General features: G+C 39.0%; 1 protein-coding gene across 7 annotated transcripts in view; it reads right to left on the minus strand.

Moving 5' to 3' along the window:
* The window catches only part of ZMIZ1 (zinc finger MIZ-type containing 1), a 294,507-nt gene that overhangs the window by 118,833 nt on the left and 155,909 nt on the right, over nucleotides 1-19,765 (minus strand). For all 7 annotated transcript variants that reach the window (XM_042018528.1, XM_042018525.1, XM_042018532.1 and 4 more), the window contains one exon: nucleotides 8,157-8,262. In XM_042018528.1, the coding sequence (XP_041874462.1) occupies nucleotides 8,157-8,262 (106 nt within the window). The remainder of the gene's footprint in view (nucleotides 1-8,156; nucleotides 8,263-19,765) is intronic.

Raw genomic sequence — 19,765 nt, forward strand, 5'->3', positions numbered from 1 at the left:
TAAAAAAGAAGCAATCCAGAATCCTCATCAAATATGAACATACTGACTTACACTGAACTTCTTAGAAAAACAGCACATGTTATAAGGAACGATATGTTTTTTTGGGGGGGGAATGTATTACTTAAGAGCTCTCTTCAAATCAATTTTCCTTTATTTTGTGGTCTTTCTCCTTGAATCTGCACATGAAGCTGCACAAAGATTAATACAAATTAGAACTATCTATGATGATGAATCCTTAAGGTTCTTTGTTCATTCTTTAACTGGTATTTAAATGAATGGCTTGCATCACATAGCACTTTCGTAAATACCTTGCTATCAGCACACTTTAACAGGTGTACTTAAATATGAGCATTAGAAAAGATGAAATAAAAACATTTTTTCAAAACTTCTCAGTATGGAAATCTCTCCTTTTAAAGAGAAATACTACATATAACATCTTATCTAGTAATCACTGTGTTTCTCAGAGTGTCGTGTCTAGACTATTCAGGGCAAGAACTTTTTTTAACAGGCTGACTCCATGCTGCAGACAAGCCTGGAGGAATTAGGGATGGATCTGAAAATGTGAGCAGTGCAATCTCAATTGTATTTAGGAAGTGAACTTGCTGTTCTTGGAGCTTGACAACCTGATCTGTTCACACAGTTCATGCTTTCACCGTTCAGCCCTCCAGCAGCACAAAAGCTACCAATCCCTATGGAAGTTGCTACGTTACTGTTCTCATAGCTGGACTCCTCACGAACTTCTCTGAATGCCTCCAAGATACACAGGCTAATAAGAGAGCACTGGTATTGAGGTACATTTGGATGCACTGCAGCTCAAAAGGGAACAAGTTCAGGACTGCTTGCTGTAAGCTGAGAAAAGGGAGCTTGTAAAGGGCAAATGCCATTCTAAGAGTTTGCTTTCTTCTCTTCCATGAATATATGCAGGCTTTCACAGCTGCCTCCCCTCTTACTTGCCTCATCTTCAGAGGGAAGTTACTCAAAACAACAGAAAATGAAAAATCAAAATTCACACCAAAACCAAGCTCTAAGCTGTCTCTACCACCAAATCTTCAGCTGTTAGCACATATGGAACCCCTGAAGAAGAAGACAGAAAACGCTGATAGAGATCAACAGAAGTCTTCTCTGGGGAATGCCAGTTCCAGTCCAAGTGAAAGTGTGTTGCACACATCTTAGGATAAGATTCTTTCCAGGAACTGCATGATAAGTTAATGCACTACACATTCAAATCTGCAGCAAAGCATTCAGGTAGGTACCAGCTTCAGGAAAATCCAAGGCACAGACTAAGAAAACAGCAGAGCAAGCCTGTTGCTGTAGTTGAGAGTCCACAATTTCCTTAAGTGCTATAGTAAAGGCATTAGAGCAAAAATGTTCCAACCTAGCAACAGTTTTACTGTGACATCTCTCAAAGTCAGAATTGGTACCATGGTAACAAGGACCAGTGAAATGTCAAAAAGAACAGGCCAGATACACCACCTGGTATTTTGGCTAGACAAAATAAAGAAGCAGCAGCTCAGCCATGCAGCCTCCTTTAACAACATAGGTGTTCAAGTGTACAGCAGAACAGTGAATGCCAAAAAGGAAGTGAATTTCCACCAAAATAATACCTATCTACATTGATATGTCATGAGGTCCTCAAGCTCACAGTAAAAATGAAGAGGAGTTGCCAAGCTGAGGGTAATGAAGACCTGACACAAGTACAATCATGTTTCCCATGAGCAGAAGGCAGACCAAATGCATGAGGAGCAGACCTCTCAGAGGAAGGGAACAGGAACAACCGGAACAAGTAAGGCCCAGTGGGGAACAGCATCTCATTCTGCAGTCTCTTCTTAACCTCAAGATGCTGAGAGCTGACTACTGACACGGCTGCCCTATGTCAAGCCAACCCGACAGAGGCTCAAGATAAAGGATATAATGGCCCAAACTGCAGGTCTTTTGGAGTTCTGCTCTGAGTAAACTCATGGGTGAGACAAATGGGCAAAGTCCACTGTGCCTTTTCTGCAGCCAATGTAAATGTGGCCGTCACAGAGTGCAGATATGAATTAATGCTGCTTGCCACCGAGCAGCACTATTGACTGTGTTTCCCTTTGGTCAAGGGAAGTTGCCAACTTCACTAAGAGAAACTAATGAAACTAACCTCGTAATCTAAATGAATTAAGAATTAATTACTCATTTATTTGTAGTACCCATACTATAAATCTTCAGGAAAGAAAGACTTAGTTGCAACAAAGGTTTATCCTGCCAATATGTTCCAGAGCAGAATTATTTTATCTGTATGATAACGAAGTGTAAATGTCCCAGCTGAAACCACGGCTCTGCTGCACTGGATAACTACTTACAGGGGAAGAGGTAGTTTCTGTACTGCATGACACTGAATTTAATTAAATGAGATAAATAAAAGTGAGATGGAAGGTGTATTATTATCCTTGCTTCAAAAATATAGAACTACAAAACTGAGAGCAAAGCAGACAAGGTGCACACAGTGAGAATCTGTGCTAAGAGCAGGGAAGTGAACTTAGAGATCACCCAAAATGTAGTGAGTCTTCAGCATCAAAAGCTGTTTCAGAAGGTAACAGCTAAAAGAAAATAATACCTTTATTTTAATGAGGAGTGTCAAGTGGATGGTTTTAGGACACCAACTCAACTACCAATGGATTAGATATCTGCATGGAAATGTAGTAGAAACTTAGGATAACACAGATAAAAGCTCTTAAACAGATTCCAGCTACATCAAGAACCACATTGCACAATTTCATACACTGAGTTTTATCTTTAAAAAGGCTCTTCTACTTTTCCATTTTCCTTTACTCTCCTCCATCCCTCTCCACTGTCATTCTAGCTGAAAATATTTTTCAAATGTAACTGCCCCAATAATTCTGAATTCCCCCTTTTTTTCAGTGTTTTATTCAATTTACCCCCTATGTTTTTGTGCCAATACTGTATTATAGCTTCATAGGTCTTCTTGTTCTGAGTTGTTAATTTGCTAGTACTTACATGCATTTCATTACTCTGCTCAGCTTTCATTTCACAAACAACCCAAGCTTTTATTCTGCTCTCATAAAGCTACTTACTTATTCTTATCAGCCACTTTCCTAAGTGCAGATACAGCATTTGTATTTCTTCTCCAGTCATATAAGACCATTTTGACTTGACTTGCTGGAAAATTCTTTGATGTGAGGCATGAGACTGACAATTCATATGCTATTTCTTTCCTAACACAGGCCTGTCAATCATTTGGTCCCTTCAAGCTGGAGGAATGCCATCAGCCTTGGCTGGAGTAATTTCCATTCTGTACTTGTAATCCTTCCTGCCACCTCGCTTTGCCTTGTCTTCACAGATAATGTGACCATTTTTAGTGGAAACTTAGTAAAAGTGTTAATTGAGCCCTATGGTCCCCCATAAGCTAGAGGTTATCCTTACTTTCTACCTTTTTATTCATTCACATTGTGGCATCATTTCTTCTCTCCTTTTATATAATTTCTGGAAGATTGATTTGATAATACACCAAAATACTCTTTGCCAATCTCTACTATTGCTTTGAAAATGTATCCTGATCAGGACATACCTTAGGTCTCAGTATCTTGTCCAGTGATGTTTTAACACCTCCATTTGCAGCACTCTTGCTGCAAGTACCTTTGTTAACCCAGGGTCCAATTTATTTACAGCTTTGGCATCCTACTCACAAGAACAGCCCTATTATATCACAATTAGAGCACGATGACTGAAGCTAAAGAAACAAAACCCCGTAATATAGAATCCTCAAATACTATGAAGTTTAGGTTCATACTTCGTATGAAATCAAGATTATTAAGTAATACTGCTCTTGAAAAGTAAAATCAGAAGCACACCAAGTACAGCCTAAGGGATTGAAAGCAAAGTGATATAAAAAAATGTTGCCATTTCTCTATCAAACAGCCAACACTTAGCTGCCCATCCAAGCTATCACAGCATTTGTTTGCTGTAGCTGCTCAGTGACTGCTAAAGTACCTTTTCTGGACAGTTCTGCCCTCAGGCTTCTTCCTTCCTCTGTCTCTTTACAGAGATACTGAGCAGTGTCCTTTTCTGACAAAGCTCCCTGTATGATCTCATCCTGTCGTCCCCTTGTCTGGCCTCAGCTTGGCCTCCTGACAAAAGCAAAAGTAGAAAAGTAGCTACAAGAGCAAATAAGTTCAGTAGCTCGATAAAGTATCTTTTTAAAAAAAAAAAGTATTTCAGAACAGAAAATTGTCCCTTCTCTTTCTCTCCCCCCCACCCCCTTTTTTTTTAATAAACACTTTAATTGGTGAACTCTATTTGAACAGAAGATGTTAAAATAAAGCTACCAAATGACTTAAAATCTTCTACAGGAAGGACAAAAGCATCAGATATGCTCAGAAAAAGTCCAAGCGAACACTATTCAGAGAGAAGGTCTTCAGGTTTAATGAAGAAAAGCCAGAATACATAAACACCTATTCACTCATATACTAAGAGCAACTCAGGTTACTGCAGTCTGGAAGCAAAAGAGCAGGCAGCCAACCTGCTGGGCCATTCCCTATAGGTGTCACAACAAGGCAAAGGAATTTGCAGTGGAAGGTCTGGGGAGCAGCTGTCACCAAAAGAGACACATATATTTTTAAAGGCTTTGTCATTTGTCTTCAGGGTGGGAAATGCTGTGTTTGACCTCCTGCTGAGGCAGCTGCCCCGTTGCAGCAGCATGGGCTAGAAAAAGAAAAGGCAGCAGCTATTATTTCAGGTACAAACGCCAGAAAGCAGAGACAAAAGGCACAGTCATTAAATCGTCATTTCTATTTAAAAACACACATGACAACTTTTTAATAGTTTTCATGCTGCTTGAACCTCCCCTCTAGGCATTCTCCAAAACAATTTGTATTACCTAATTGTTAACTATCTCAGTGACCAAGTAAAACAACACCAAAAAGCACATCAAACACTGTCTTGGCAACACCAAACAGTCCGGATGGGAAAAGCCAAGGAACTGACAGCTCTTGGTCTGGTGCCCTGCCTTTCCCCAGCTGAGGCTGTGCCACCTGAAAAGCTGCCCCACCCAGTTGCAGCGTCCTATCCCTCCCTGCTTCCCCCCATGTTTGGCTGGACTCTGATCTGACATCTGCACCTCCTTTCCAGCTTAGCAGGGAGCCACCACCAAAACAGCTTAAACCAGCTGGGATGAAACATCGTGGGGCCATTTCCATGAACCCGGGGCTGGTTTTCCCATAGAGCTGAGCCAATTTGGCAGCTGGCTGCTCTGCCTTCCAGCCTCAGGCTCCAGCCCATTTCCATCAGGGATAAGTGAGATCCCCAGGCGCTGCCATGGGGACCCTCACTCTCCTGGGGCCCTGCAGAGACACAGCTCAGGGAGCAGTCAAACAGAAAAGAAGCCATACCAGCAAAAGCTCTTCTGCCAGTAGAGGCCCCTGAGCAAGCTTAGGGTGGGAATTGCTGCAGAACAAGAGCAGGACTGATTGCACTGGTTCAGCTGTCTCTGCAAACCAGCAGACCTGAGGGACATTGGGCTGGAGTGGTCCACCTGCTCCACATAACAGAGCTGTAAAGCCTGCCAGCCACCACTGCCAGGCCACTCCAGGCTCCCAGCCTGCAGGACATCAGCCAATAAGCCTTGTCCTAAGCTGTAAGGAGGTACTAACAGTGGATGGCCCTTGAAAGGATTTGGTGCAATTATTTTTCCCAGTGTTCGCCTACTCAAATATGTTTTAATTAGAAAGCCTTTTTTTCTCCTTGCATTTAAGAATGTCGGACACTAAACAACATGGATTAAAAATGTTTCCAGAGCAATCCCATTGGCAGCATTAAATTCATACTTGGAGGAATGAATACAAACCATTGTAAATTCCCCTTAAGCCTAGAGGAAGGGAAAAACAAATTCTTATTCATTAAAATTAATGCCATTTGGTATCTACATCAGGGGATTTCTGTAGGAATATGACTGGAAGAAGTGTTGAAGGTGTCTTTCATTAGATGCAAAAGAAAACAGAATGAGTTACTCAAAGCAACCTACAAGCACCCCTGACAACAACTTAAGCAAATCACGAAAGGCAGCTTTCAATGATGCACACTGTTTACAAGAAAAGCAAAGGACAATCTCAACATTTTTACAAAAACTGAATGAAGGAGCAGTGCCACTGCTGTATTAGAAATCTGCGAATGTTAATGCACTCAGACGTGGAAAATAACCCTTCAAAAAAGGTCTGTATGTTCTGAAATGACCTCACATTTGTAATCCCAGTCTGTCAATCTTTCAAGCTGCCTATTCAACGCTGTAGCTCTCAGAGCTCGTATGTGAATGTGACATCCTTAGAGTAGTGGCTATATGTGACATTTCACAAAATATGTTATGGTATGCCCCAAAAAATGAGTATTTAACACAGACAGTAAGAGCACAAAAAGCACAATGTAGATGGGCATGAAGAAACCCCGGGAAGACCTGGTGAAACAACTGTACACAGAGGAGAACTAAAGCAGTTGTGAAACCAAACATTTTAGATTATTGAAAATAAATTACTTGTATATACAACTGGGAAATAGGAAGCAAAGCAAAGGAGGATTTTAGAATATACTGAGAGAAGAGCACGTGATTCACCAGCTTTCCCAGTATTGTATCAATTAAAAATGGAAAGATTGAATTCTGTACAGACTGCTAAGATAAAAAATCCCCCACATATATTCCTCAAAAAAGTAATTACTGGTAGAAATCAAACACTGACATTGGGCTTTTCTAGAACATGATGACTGACCAGCAGTTTTCAAGACTACCCCCTTGACTGAGCCCTGAAGGAAAAGGACCATAGCATCTGACTCTCAACCTCTCCCTCACTAACACATTGATAGAGAGACACATCAGGAAGAATTAGTAAGAGAGGGGGAATAGCTATATTTTTAAAGAAAATTTCACACTCTTATAGCTGCAAAGCCTCACTTGATAAGTTTTTCAAAAAAACAACCCAAACAACCACGAAGAGATGCGGTAGCTAACTAATGGATAAACTTAATAGGAAGTCAGAAAAAAGGGACATTGTGCTTGGTTAACTGAACATTTTATCCTCCACCAATTTTCCCGGATGAAAATCAGACAGTTTATTCAACATTTAGTAAGATTAATGACCCTTTCCCACACAAAAAATAAAACAGTAAGTCCAGTGAATATGCTTTGATGTGAAAGTCACTTTTGCATGAGGAACTGCTTAGAACACTTAGAACAAAAGGTAGCCATGAGTAAAGAAGTTTGGGGCTGATAAAAACTGGAAAGGACCATGAAAAAAAAATATGAACACCCAATCAGTTGGCTAAAAGCCACTGTTTTGGAAGAAGGTAACCTTTTCTGATGTTCTAAAATGGGGACTGCATACCAGTTTAGTACTAAGCAGAAAAGTTATCCATGCTCAGTCTGGAATAGAACAATTATCTTCCTGTTTTCCAAGCCAGTGCACATTATGTTGACATTCATCAGCTAAGAAAAGGAGAACCAGAATTAACTGCTCCAGTTAAATCGAACATGTGAGAAGCAGAAAGACCCTTAAGTGCATTTTCTACTTCTCTAGAGGAGCAATGGCAATACATCATGATCAAATATTGCTACTTGATCAGAGCCCTGTAAAAGATTATTGCTGTAAAATACTGGAAAAATGCCTACTTCATACTACAGCAATAGAGTTACTACCTACTCTTGACTCCAAATTCTAATGCTATATGTACAAGAAACCATGGTACTTATTTTCACAGACATATGAAGTCACAGAATACAAGTTTTGCAATAGATATACCAGGGAGTGCAGAATGAATGTGAAAGATTTAGAGGTTGACACATGACAGAAAATCAATGGTTTACCAAGTCAGAGGGGTCTGAGTATGTTCATTCCCACCATGAAATTACTAAACATCTGTGCTTCTGGAAGCAGCATTTCATCCATGAGATCAAATAGGGCAACAAACAGCACTAGTCGGTGAAAATATAAATTTCCAAAGTCATGTATCCTCAGAAGAGCATGCCACTGAAATGCTAAAAGTAACAGAACTATAACCACCAAATACATGTTTGCTTTTGGTTTTGTTTTTTTAAATACTGCAAGACAGTCACAGGTAGCATTTCTTTCAGAATATGATCATCCAAGATCAACAACACATCAAAAAAAAGCTTTTCCTACCAGCTGATTTTGGAGTGAATTTGTCCCTGTTGGCTGCACATACTGCCAGTAGCCTGTATCCAAGATCCAAGTCAAATCCTTGCTGAGCTGCCACTCGACTAACCACCTGCAGAGGGAAAGAGAGAAAGCTTCATTAGGGGTTACTTGAGCTCTTTACAAAGTGACATTAACCTGCTTATCAGCACTAATGTTAGAAATCTGAATCTGCTGCAAGAGCACAATACAAACATGGTAAGAGGCAGTTCTCCCCAGCAGTTTCCAACACAAGCACAGCAAACTGAACACAGGAGTATTCTGGTGATCTGGTTATTTGACCACTCGTCAGAAGAAGGGCCTGGTAGTTCCATGAAAATTGGAGAGACAAAGCCAGAAGAAATAATGCAAGAGCAATGTTTGTAAAGACTGTATAGAATACACCTTACTGTACTTGAGATATGAGGATGAGAAATCCTCAGTCTCTCTCTGTTGTACAGTTCCTGGCCCCATTCCCAAGGGCCGTGCCCAGGTCCTTTAGGTTAAAATGCCCGCTCCACACTGCTGGGCAGGGTTGTCCTACATTGTGCTCAGTGTCACAGTTGCTGCATTTCAACAATACTCTATTGGGAAGCACATTTACTGCAGTTTTAGAATAAATAGGCCTGTGCAAGAAGCATTTGCCAAACATTAAATTAGGGAAAGACTGTTGTTGTTGTTGACTGATCTAGAAGAACCAGCAAAACCAGGCAAATTGAAGACTGGAGTTAAGGGTGAGAAGCAGTCAAATGTTTCTCCAAGCCAGCAACTCAGCCATCAGCCAAGAACGTATCCTCTTTAAAATCTGCATAGTACAAACACAGTACCACAGTCATTCTGCCAAATGATGCTAAAGTTATACAGAGCACAGCTTTTCTATTGCCTTCTAGTGGCACATGATGACTTCAGACTCAGAGACACAGATAAAACAGATTATTCTTAACAGTGCCATTACTTCTTTGCATTAAAACAACGGTGAAGGAACTGCACAAGAAACAGAACACCATTCCCTGAAGCAAAAGAAAGTCCCTATCTTTAATAGCTAATAATACAAGAAAATATCCTTTTCCCATTCCTTTCTTCATCTGAAAGCCTCTTTCTTAATGAATGACACTGCAATTATCTGTGTCCAGGACTGCAAAAAGCAACAGTATAAAACAGAGTGAACAACTAACATATGTGATAACTTACAAATATTAGTCTGAACTTTCTTCCAAAATACCCACTTTTCCTATTAACAATTAAGAACCAAATTTATTTCTTAAAAAAGAACTAACATGAATGAAGTTCCCAGGCAGATGTTCTGCTCTGTTGCTCCTACTAACGTAAAAATTACAGATTCATAAGACTTTATCAAGTGGGAGTGTTCCCTCCCTAAATTTAACCCTTCTGACCTCAAAACTGAGAAGAGAGCTTCAGGGAAAAGAAAGGAAAATTGAGGATAATCAGTACAGTAATACACACCGATTGTTTTATCACATTTCTTTACAATTACAGCTTTTAGATAGAAAAGTAAAAAGGAATAAAGTAAAAGAAATAATGTAATTATTTTTGATAAACAAAGAAACATTTCCAACTTGGTAGATCAGCCTTTAATCCTTTACACTTAGAAGCCCAGTTGTTAACATCCTGGCTAAAACTCTGGGTCCAAACTTGCAAAAATAAGAAAAAATAAAATAAATAACAACAACAACAAAGTAATAATAAAAAGCCAACCCACAAAACCATTCAAAAACAGAAAAACAAGAGCAGAACATGATATGTCATGTTTCACGCTAAATTAGCAACAGGAGTGAAGACTGGTGGGCTGCCATGAGATCTGGAATACACTTACATACTTTGAAATCTGTTCCCCTTTTCTACTTCCAGTATCACTGTATTTCATCCACTCTGAAGTAGATATTAGGGGAGGGATGGGAACAAAACAGACAAAAAGCTCTTCTAAAACACCCAAAGCACCACCTTGCAAAATGTTCCTGAGAACAATGTCTTATTAACGAACAAACATTATTTAAACTCCTTTAGCCATCATCTATTGCACCATTACAGGGGAACACATTGCAGAGTGCAAATGAAGTCGGTAAAACAATGGAGAAAGGGCCCTCTCATTTTCTGTTTTGAAAAAGCACATAATCATTAAACCATTTATTTTGAAACTGGACAGGAATGAAGGCAGATACACCTGCTCGTTAGTGAGCACACAGTAACTCAGGAAATGCATTGGCTGCTTATATGCTTGATTCGTTTTAAAACATAAAGCTACGGATCCTGAGACCCTCCTAGCCAGAGGCCAAATCACTACTCTCAACTGACATCTTGCTAATTATAGACAAATTCTACAAAGTAATTCAGGAAACAGAGAGAATTGGAAAACCCACAAAAGCCAAGTTCTGCTTGCACTGTCTTAACTGAATAGAGCACAAAGCCTTGGTCAGTGCAATCCCAACCACAGGCTGACGCCTAACTTTGTACACTCCCACTTCGCATCAGTTTCCTTTTCTTAATTTCCCCTGCCAGAGGAAGCAGTGCCATGAAGCTGAGAGGGGTGCACAGCAGAGCTTTCCAGACGCCAGTGTGCAGCCCAAGGCTGACCACACCCGATGGCCACAGCACGGCCTGGGAGCACCCACCTTGGAGTGGTTGAGCAGTGCCCCAGCAAACACCACAAGAGGACTGAGCATGAGCAGGCAAAATCTGAATTTGAGAGCGAGCAGAAGTCAGCCAGTCAACCTAGCACTTCTTCACGCAAAGTGTGAGGGAAAACAAATTGCAAATCTGCTTTAGCAAAAAAAATTTAAAAATTATAATCTTTGAAAGAAAGTGCTTCCACTGACAAACTGCACAAAAAGCCCCTTCTTCCTCTCAAAAGAGCAACAAAACACACAGAAACTTAATAGAAAGCAGATATTTCTAATAAAATTTCTGTTTTGCCAAGAGTAATTTTCCAACTAAAGTGTTCTTGTATGCACTCCACTAAATGCAGACAGAGGGTCCATTAAACAAACTGGTGGACCTGTGCTCAAGAGCGCTTTCTCTGGTCCCTTCTGCCTCAGCTTGGTTGACATGAACAGGGCAGTAGACATCTATTTCCTTTACAAGGAATGGTTAGGTCAACTAAGATAAGTGCTTACAGCATTGCAAAATGAACTCATGGTTGAACACATGGTGCCAGCTGCATGTTGTCTGAATTTTTTAACAAGTCTTACAATTTTTTGCATTGACTGTACCTAAAGCTTTTCTTTCAACTGTGACAGGTTAAAGACCTACTTCTATTTCAAAATTAAGGTCAATGGAACAGATCACACCTGCCTCCCAAGGCCCTGTTTCAGGTTGTCTACAACTCCAGTCTGCCATTGCTCACTTGGTACTTGTCAAGCTTTCCTCTGTATGCAAGGGACCCCCCAGCTTTTTAAAGAGACACTGAGAATTCCCAGAAACAAGGTAACAAATGTGTCATAGGAGCATGATCCACAAAACACAAAGAACTAGATACAAGACATTTGGTAAGTTTAATAAATGCATGTCAGCAGACCCTGATGAAATTTACCTTTGAGTGCCTCAAAGGAACTTGCCTGGACAAACAGTGTAACTGCTAATGATTATCTTCAGAGATTCATTCAGGACAGAGAGCTTGGCGATACATCAAATCTGGTTTTAAGGTGATTCTCAGAAAGTACAGGTATCCAGATAGACAACAAAACAAAGTATTAAAGAAGTGCTAGGGGAGCAATACAGAACATCATCATGAATCCATCAGCACTGTGCAATTTCCTTCTTTGACAAGTTACCATATGCTAACTCTAATCCATCTTTGGACATTGACTTATGTAACACTATTGTTACAAAGGAACATAGCCCAGATGACAGCAGTATAAATTTTACTCAGATTATTAATTACTAGTCCTTTGTCAAATCATAACTTGTGCTTGTTACAGGTAATTTCTATGTATTTAGTCCTGACTTGGCCAGTGACAGAATAAACTGCAAAACCCCTAAGTGGTTTTTCAGGCAGAAGAGTCTGCAAACACTTAACAGGACACAGTAAGAGTTTAAAATGATCTTTATAACCTGGAGAAATGTTGCAAAAATGAGACCAAAGACACACGAAATACTACAGATCAGACAGAAAAATTAAATGCCTAAAGAGACAATCAGGAACAGACATTCATCTTCTCAGTGTATATGTTACTCGCTGGGAAAATGTTTGAGGTATTAAAGATCATCAGGCACTGGAAAGAGCTACCTATCATTCTCTGGATTTTGGAGGGTAAGGGGATTTATAGCAGACCAGACTTTATCTGTATCACATCCCATTTTGGAGAAAAAGAATAGACAGCATGGTCCCTTAGGTCTGTCCCAGGCCACACCTCAGTGATTCCAGACACCTGCTGCTGACTGAAGCCATCCAGCTGCATCTGAACCCTGTCTCAGGAATTCTACCACATTTGAAACTTCCTCTGATTTCAGTCTTATTCAGGTACCAGTGTGGATCAGATGGGATCAAGGAAACAATTTCGATAATCCATTAAATGTTATGACTAAGTGATTATGATACCATTTGCAAACATACTCTTTCCCTAACTGCAAATTCAAATCTAGCACATCAGCAAAAATTTAGACATGTAGCTGGCACCACATGTTCAACCATGATTTCATTCTGCAATGCTGTAAGAACCTATCTTACTTGACCTAACCATACATAACATAAAGTTCTATTGAAAAGTAATGCGCTAAAAAAAACCCCCAAACAGACATAGTTGCCAGTACCACAATCATAAATTGAGATCATCATCCTTTATCATGGGTGAGAGAGGTGCTTGGCCAGCCCAAGGTTCAACACTTAACATTTCTCTATGTTATTTTGCAATAACATTTCAGACAGCTAGACTTTACAAAAGCTAGCCTATTTCCTACACACACTGGCAACACCTCGCTTTTATTTAAATTTAGATATGGCACTAACTATTTCAAGCCATTTTTAAATTAACATATACACTATCTGCAAACAAACATTATTATAACATCACCTGCCAGTAAGAAAATCTGATCACTCCAAACCTCTGAAATCTTTAACCTGAATAATTCAGATGAACAGCCTTCATAAAGGAGACAACGCATTCACTGTCTGTGACTCAGCTCTGCAGAATTCCAGATGTCTGAACTCTCAGGGTCATTGACAGTGAGCAGAAAATGATGGGAGTGAGGTTTTAATTACATGAAAAGCAGACAAATTTGGCTACCAGCATATTTTCTTTGCTGAATTTACCTGCAATACTTTTTCCTCCCTTCCCTCCTCCTTTTGCAAGGCTAGGGAGCTTCACCGCGGAGCGTCACTCGCTGCCCTGCTTGTCATCACCCCACGAAGTACTGGAACAATGTAGCTCTCAACCTAACAGCCTTGTTAATCAAGAGAGCTACATGACTGCTTATTTCTCAACTCCCTTCCCATTATGTTGCACTTTCAATGAAACTCTTAACTAGCAGCAGTCAAGAGCACCCCCCCCTGCTGGCATCAGAATGAATTTTACCAATTCAATTTGCTGGTAGCTCAGAACTAAAAATGCCAGCTGATTGCTAGTTCAGACGGCTCCATGTTCAGCCACTTGTGCATACTTGAAATTATCTGAATGCAGTTTGAAGACTACAGCAGAAATTTTGTAATTAGAATTCTGCAATGTAGATGGTAATTTTCCCCCCTCAGTAACACACAAAGATCAGATAAACAGGAAGCAAATTGAGGAATTTTGCAACATGAATAGTGATCTGCCTCAAACAGAAAAAAAAAAAAAAAGGGTAGGAAAAGGAGGAAGAAATCTGTGATCTGAAGTCCTGATCTGATGAGACTCTTACACTTCAGTTGCAGAAGGGCTGCTTCAACAATAGAGACAATCAAAGCAAGTCAGGGAAGTTATATATATCATTAAGTAGTTTCTTGCTTTTGATGCTTGAAAACAGACATTAAGTAGGTTCTGCAAATGTAAGAGACTTTACAGAACCCTTGTATTCAAACTAGAGTTTTCTTAAAATGTATTTCCCACTCTATAAGGGCCATATTTTCAAAGTAAAACAAACCAGTATGCATGCCACATACTTCTTGATGCTTCCTGCAACAGTGATGTAAATCATGCAGAGTAAGGGTATCTCCTCCTTTACATCCTCTTCCTCTCTGCATGTCCCTAATTAGCATAAACGTTGAAGAGAAGGTCACTATACTCAACCCTCTCCACTGAAAATTTTCCCAGAGAAAAAGAGGCAGGGATTGTGCTTTAATTAAACCAGCTGATCACTGGGTCACCGCAATACTATTGTCACCTGAGTTCTGGCACACCCTGAACAGTGATTTGGATGAAACATACACCTCTCATACGAAGAAAGTGACAAGGGAATTCTGAAAGTACTTTACTTTGGAGAGCAACACATCTCAAAGAGTTTTAAATAATGTTATAATTTCTGCAATGATCTGTTCCATTGACCTTAATTTTGAACTAAAGATCATCACTAGACTAACAAAGTTTAGGTAAAAAGGGCTTTAGGAGACCATGAAGTGAAAGGACACGCAGTAATAGTGAGTTATTTGGTAGCACTCTGAGCTGCTCTGAAGCAGAGTGTTCTGTGCCTGCTGGCTGTACCCTGGCAGTACAGCACGTACACAGCCCTGGAGTGTTGTGCTGCTCTGCAAACACAAAGCTGTGTGTTCAACAGATGCGTGGAGAGGATGATGGGAGCAGAATTTCTTACACGTGAACTTTGTGCTCTGGAAGTCTTGGATACAAAGAGTAAATGTAACAATTCTAGGGGTCTCACTGGCAGCTGCAACCTCCCACTTTCTGGGTATAAATATGCTGAACTAACTCTTCCATGTAATTAATCACATTCAAACTCTAATCTGACTAGAAATCTGATTTTTGGAATGTCACAGGTTGATTTTTGATTATGTGTGTACTTTTCTGCATTAAACCGAATGAATCCAGGCAAGCATGAAGTCAATGCAGCAGCAGCTGCATTTGCAGTCTGAGGCATCCCATTATGGAAACCTCCCATAATTCAGACATGCCATTCTTGTATTTTTTCTTTTTTAACATGTATGTCTTTTAGGAACCAATTATGTTCTTCAAAACATATCACACAAGCTAAAATAGATTCCTGTATTAGGAAAATGAGAGCAATTAGGGTTTTTTTCTCCTTAAAATGATCTAAAATAATCTCAAGTCTCAAATCCAGGATTTTCTGAAGAGAAATGCAATTCAAAAGATTATTGTACTATTGTATCAGTATCATTAAAACATGAACATATAGCAGATACTTCCATCAGTTTATCATTGATGCTTGTTATTTCGGCAGCTCTCATCAGCAGTACAGAGATGTAGTAAGAACTACAAGCAGCACAAAAGATTTAAATGAAATCCATAACCTTTAGATGAAGTACAGCTAGGACTACAGCTTTGCTTGTTTGCTCGTTTTAATTTAAAAAGAAATATTTCTTTCACAAACACAGGTAAGTTTCCCACATCTGATGACTGAGGCAGTCCCCCTATTTGGAGAGGAAAATCTAGAACATTAAGATTTGGGGGGGAAGGGGAGGGAAAGACATTTTTAATTACTATTTCAATGACTGTTTCAGGATGGTTTTTTGGTGGAAAATCTGGGATAGGAAGTCTTTGAATCTTTTAGATGCAAAGAGAGACCCAGATCCCAGCCATGGTGGTTAAAAACCACAGCTTTCACTAGAGAAGCTCTCTTACATTCAGGGCTTTGACCAGGAGTCAGCCCAGGTGAGCACACCCCACTTACCTAAACTCCTCCTACTGTCCAAAACCATTGTAGTGCTGGATTCTAGTTTCTTAGACGAAGCACCTAGGTACAGCTACAGAGTAACTGCACACAGCTTTGCTTCTCTCACCCTTTTATCTCTTTATTAGACACACTGAAGAGCCCTAAAGAATGATAAACTCGGTGCCTTGTAAAGCTGAAGCACAGCAAGAGAACAAGGCAGTGCCTTTACGGTCCTTTGCTGAAGACAAGTCTGTAAATCTGTCCGTTTTGCTCTCAGCTGTCTCCTCATTTCCATTTTTGCTGCAGCACCAACACAAACGTTACCCAAAGCCTTCAATAAGATAATTTACATGTTAAACTGCTTGGCAAGAGCAGACCCATGGGATGAGACTACACTGGGCCTGAGAAGAGGCAGACATGAATGAAACAACCTGGGCCAAATGCTGACTGAAAGTAATTTGGATTGCAGTCTACTCTGAAGCATTCTTTCCTGAAAAGCTTTTGAACAGTATTTTGCTTTTGTCTCCCATACACAGAGATATAATTTAATTACTGTGTAACTTTTTGCTAAACATTACTGTTAAACATGACTTTTAGTATCCACATGGATTGGGAAATGATTAGGAGAAAAGTTAACCTGGGAGTGATTCAAGTTCTTTGATTTCTTTGCTTGGACTGATATCTGATTTGGCCAAACTAGGGTTATTTTTTTTTAACTGCTGTGTGGTAACTGAAGCTGTTTCTTTCAGGAGACTGTAAGGTAATGCCATTTACAGTACATTTTTTGAGATTTATATTCTTAAATTTATCAAGACTATCAGCCTTGCCATAATATAATCTAGTGCTAGAGTAAGAAATTTTTTCAATCTTAGGAAAAACACAGCTATGTCTGTTTTGTGGAAAGTGGAGGCTGTTTTCATCAGCTCCCCATAACATTATGGAAGAAGTAGTATTATATACAAAAGAACACCATATTCATTGCCATTTCGATAATTTATAGAATCAATGATTTCAATTATAATTCAGTTTCTGGCCTACAGACTGTCTATGTGATTTGAAAATAACTACTGTTGAAAAATAACACCTAGCTTTTCTTGGCAAGTTAGGAGAGATCTTATTGTCTCTGAGAAAGACCATAATTTGCTTGCATGAGTTCCATAAAAGCTGTTTAAGGGAACCTTCCCACAACCTGTAGCTTGCAAGAAACAAAAAAGATTCAAAGCTTATCCCTTCATTCCTAACTTATTATTTATCTGTTGAAATGTGTATTCTTTATAAATTTTATTACCCGCTCACTTAGGTGATTTTCTGTAATGGGTAAGCACAAAAATTTTAGCTCTAGAATTAGTGTCTGTCAGAACTGTTTGAACATAACAACATTGCACTGCTTTGCATTTTGGCCAGAAGAGGCACAGCTTTTGGGGCTTAGTTAATGAAAAAATATTTTCTATTTATAGCACAAGCCAAGGGTTTACCTATGTATCCTTGCCTCTTCGACAGTGTGCACTGCACAGAAATACCCTGTTTTATTCATAGGCCTGGAAAGCATTAGCCTAATTTCTTTATCACAAAAAGAAATTATTTCACCTCTAAATGAGTAATCATTTAAAAGATCCTACTTAACAAATGCTAAGTATTTAACTACTGAAATGAACTTAACATACCTTTTAGGTACCTCTGGCAAAATTTAGCTGTTGTATCAAATCCTGAGCTTCTTCTTGAGATAAGAACATCATTCCTATTACATTGTATACAATGGAGCCCACAGTAGCAAAGGTAACTCCAGGATTATAAAGTACTGCTGATATGGAAAAATTATCTACTGCAAATAGCCAGTATGTATATTGTGCACAGATTATTCTAAAAGAAAAATCACCAAGGAAAGACAAATACTAGACACGTACTACACATGTTGCTGTTCAACACATGCTGTCTAGCAAACTCATGAAATTTTCAAGTCACCAAGATTTCTCTAAGTGCTAGCATTACAATTTAAGAAAACCCTCTACAACAGCCTATTCTATATGCTATTCCATACATACATTCTATATATTATTATCAAAACCAGCAAATCCATAAATGAAGCTGGGAGCTCTTCTGCTATTGCCCAAGCAGAATATTTCTAAGATCATTCTTCTGCATCCAAGATGGGCAGCAGGAATAAAACCATCCAGGTGGTTATAAAGTGAACCAGGCATTACTGACAGTCCCAACACAAAGACGGTGTGTCAGGTAAACAGAACTACTTCTAAGAACCACTTCTTAAATTAAAGCTCAAGACTGAGCATATTTGTCCTTTATTAATAGGATTAAATCTAATTGGTTAATTTTTGCAAAAGACTACACATAAGACTTAAATAACATAAAGAATCTGTTGTACCTATGCATTGTACCTATGTTATGCCTACCTGTGATAATCTATTAAACTGGCTATTCATAACACAACAGATCTGTTTTGATGCTCTGTCATTACATCTGATGCATTTCAGTTTTGCAGTGTGTGAATGAATGGTTTGCACATTCCTGAGAGAGCCTGCTCCTCTGCATTCATGACATCCTAATATGTTTCAATTTGGGTTAGTATATATCATGTTATCCACTCTTAGGACGTGATCATTTCATATCCCTTGATGGTTCCAGAACAGTTTAGCATACCACTTTGTCCCTGGTCAGAGAGTTAACAGAACAGAATGTCATAAAAATAAAAAAATCATTCTCAACACTACAGAGGGGAAGCTTTATGAGCAAGCATTTTTTAGTATTTGTAGAATTTCTGAATTAAATGCCTTTAAGAACCACGCAGCTTGAATGCAGTAATGATGGTAAAGATTACTTGCTTTAAAAAGTACATCCAAAAATACAGAAGTTTTAAGGGAATTTGATTTTGAAGGTCATTTTAAAGGCTGGCAAAATAAAACAATAATCCTGTTTCAGTGGTTGAACCGACTTTCATACTGATTTTTCATTTTTCTTTTAGCATAATCCTCACAAAGAAGGACACTGGTAAACCTTGTCAGCATTAAAAATATAGGCTCCTGATAGTACAGAACATGCAGCTAAGCAAACTGATGTCAAATTTACTCATGATATTCCAGTATTTCAGCTACCTTTCACTTATTTGCAACTTTCTGAATAATTTCTCTGAAAACAGCCTGAAGTTCTATCGTGTTTGTTAAATGAAACTAAGATAAACCCCTTTTCCTGTAAGTGAATGACAAGCCTCAAAATCCACCCTTGTTAAATTATGAATCAGAAAATATTAATTTGAAAGAAATTATGCATGAGCAAGCTCAGATAGAAAGAATATCTATAAGGAGAAAAAAAAATTTAAAAAGGATACCTTGCCCACTGTACTGCTAATGTATTAAGAAGATACAGGAAGTACAAACCTCTTGGGATACAACCATGTAGTTAAGTCTCTCTTTAATGGGAAGCAGGAAGAGGAAGAGAGATGTACACAGGAAGAAATTAAAGAATATCTTTCTTAGAGGGATTTTAAAATTAAGAACAAGAAACATATTCACTGCAGTTTATATGCATTCTGCAAATCCTGTGTATTTATCAAACATAGAACAAGCCAACTTAAGTTCCTGTGTTATTTCCTTGTCAGGAATATAATGAGATTACAACATGTGATAAAGATGCTGCTGCCAGTCAGTCCTACACTGCAGATAGTTCTCTCCCACAACAAGCTTGGGAAAGGGGGACATGCCACCCTGTTCAGATTCCAGGGAGAAGTAGTATGAAGCAAAGCAATACAAATGGCTCAAATATTAACATTAAGATTTTTTTTTCTTTCATCCTTGTCAGAAGAAAAACTGTAT

The sequence above is a fragment of the Corvus kubaryi genome, unplaced genomic scaffold (genome assembly GCF_017639235.1).
Source record: "Corvus kubaryi isolate FWS band 111438036 unplaced genomic scaffold, C.kubaryi_AGA036_p1.0 138, whole genome shotgun sequence".
In the NCBI taxonomy this organism is placed as follows: domain Eukaryota; kingdom Metazoa; phylum Chordata; class Aves; order Passeriformes; family Corvidae; genus Corvus; species Corvus kubaryi.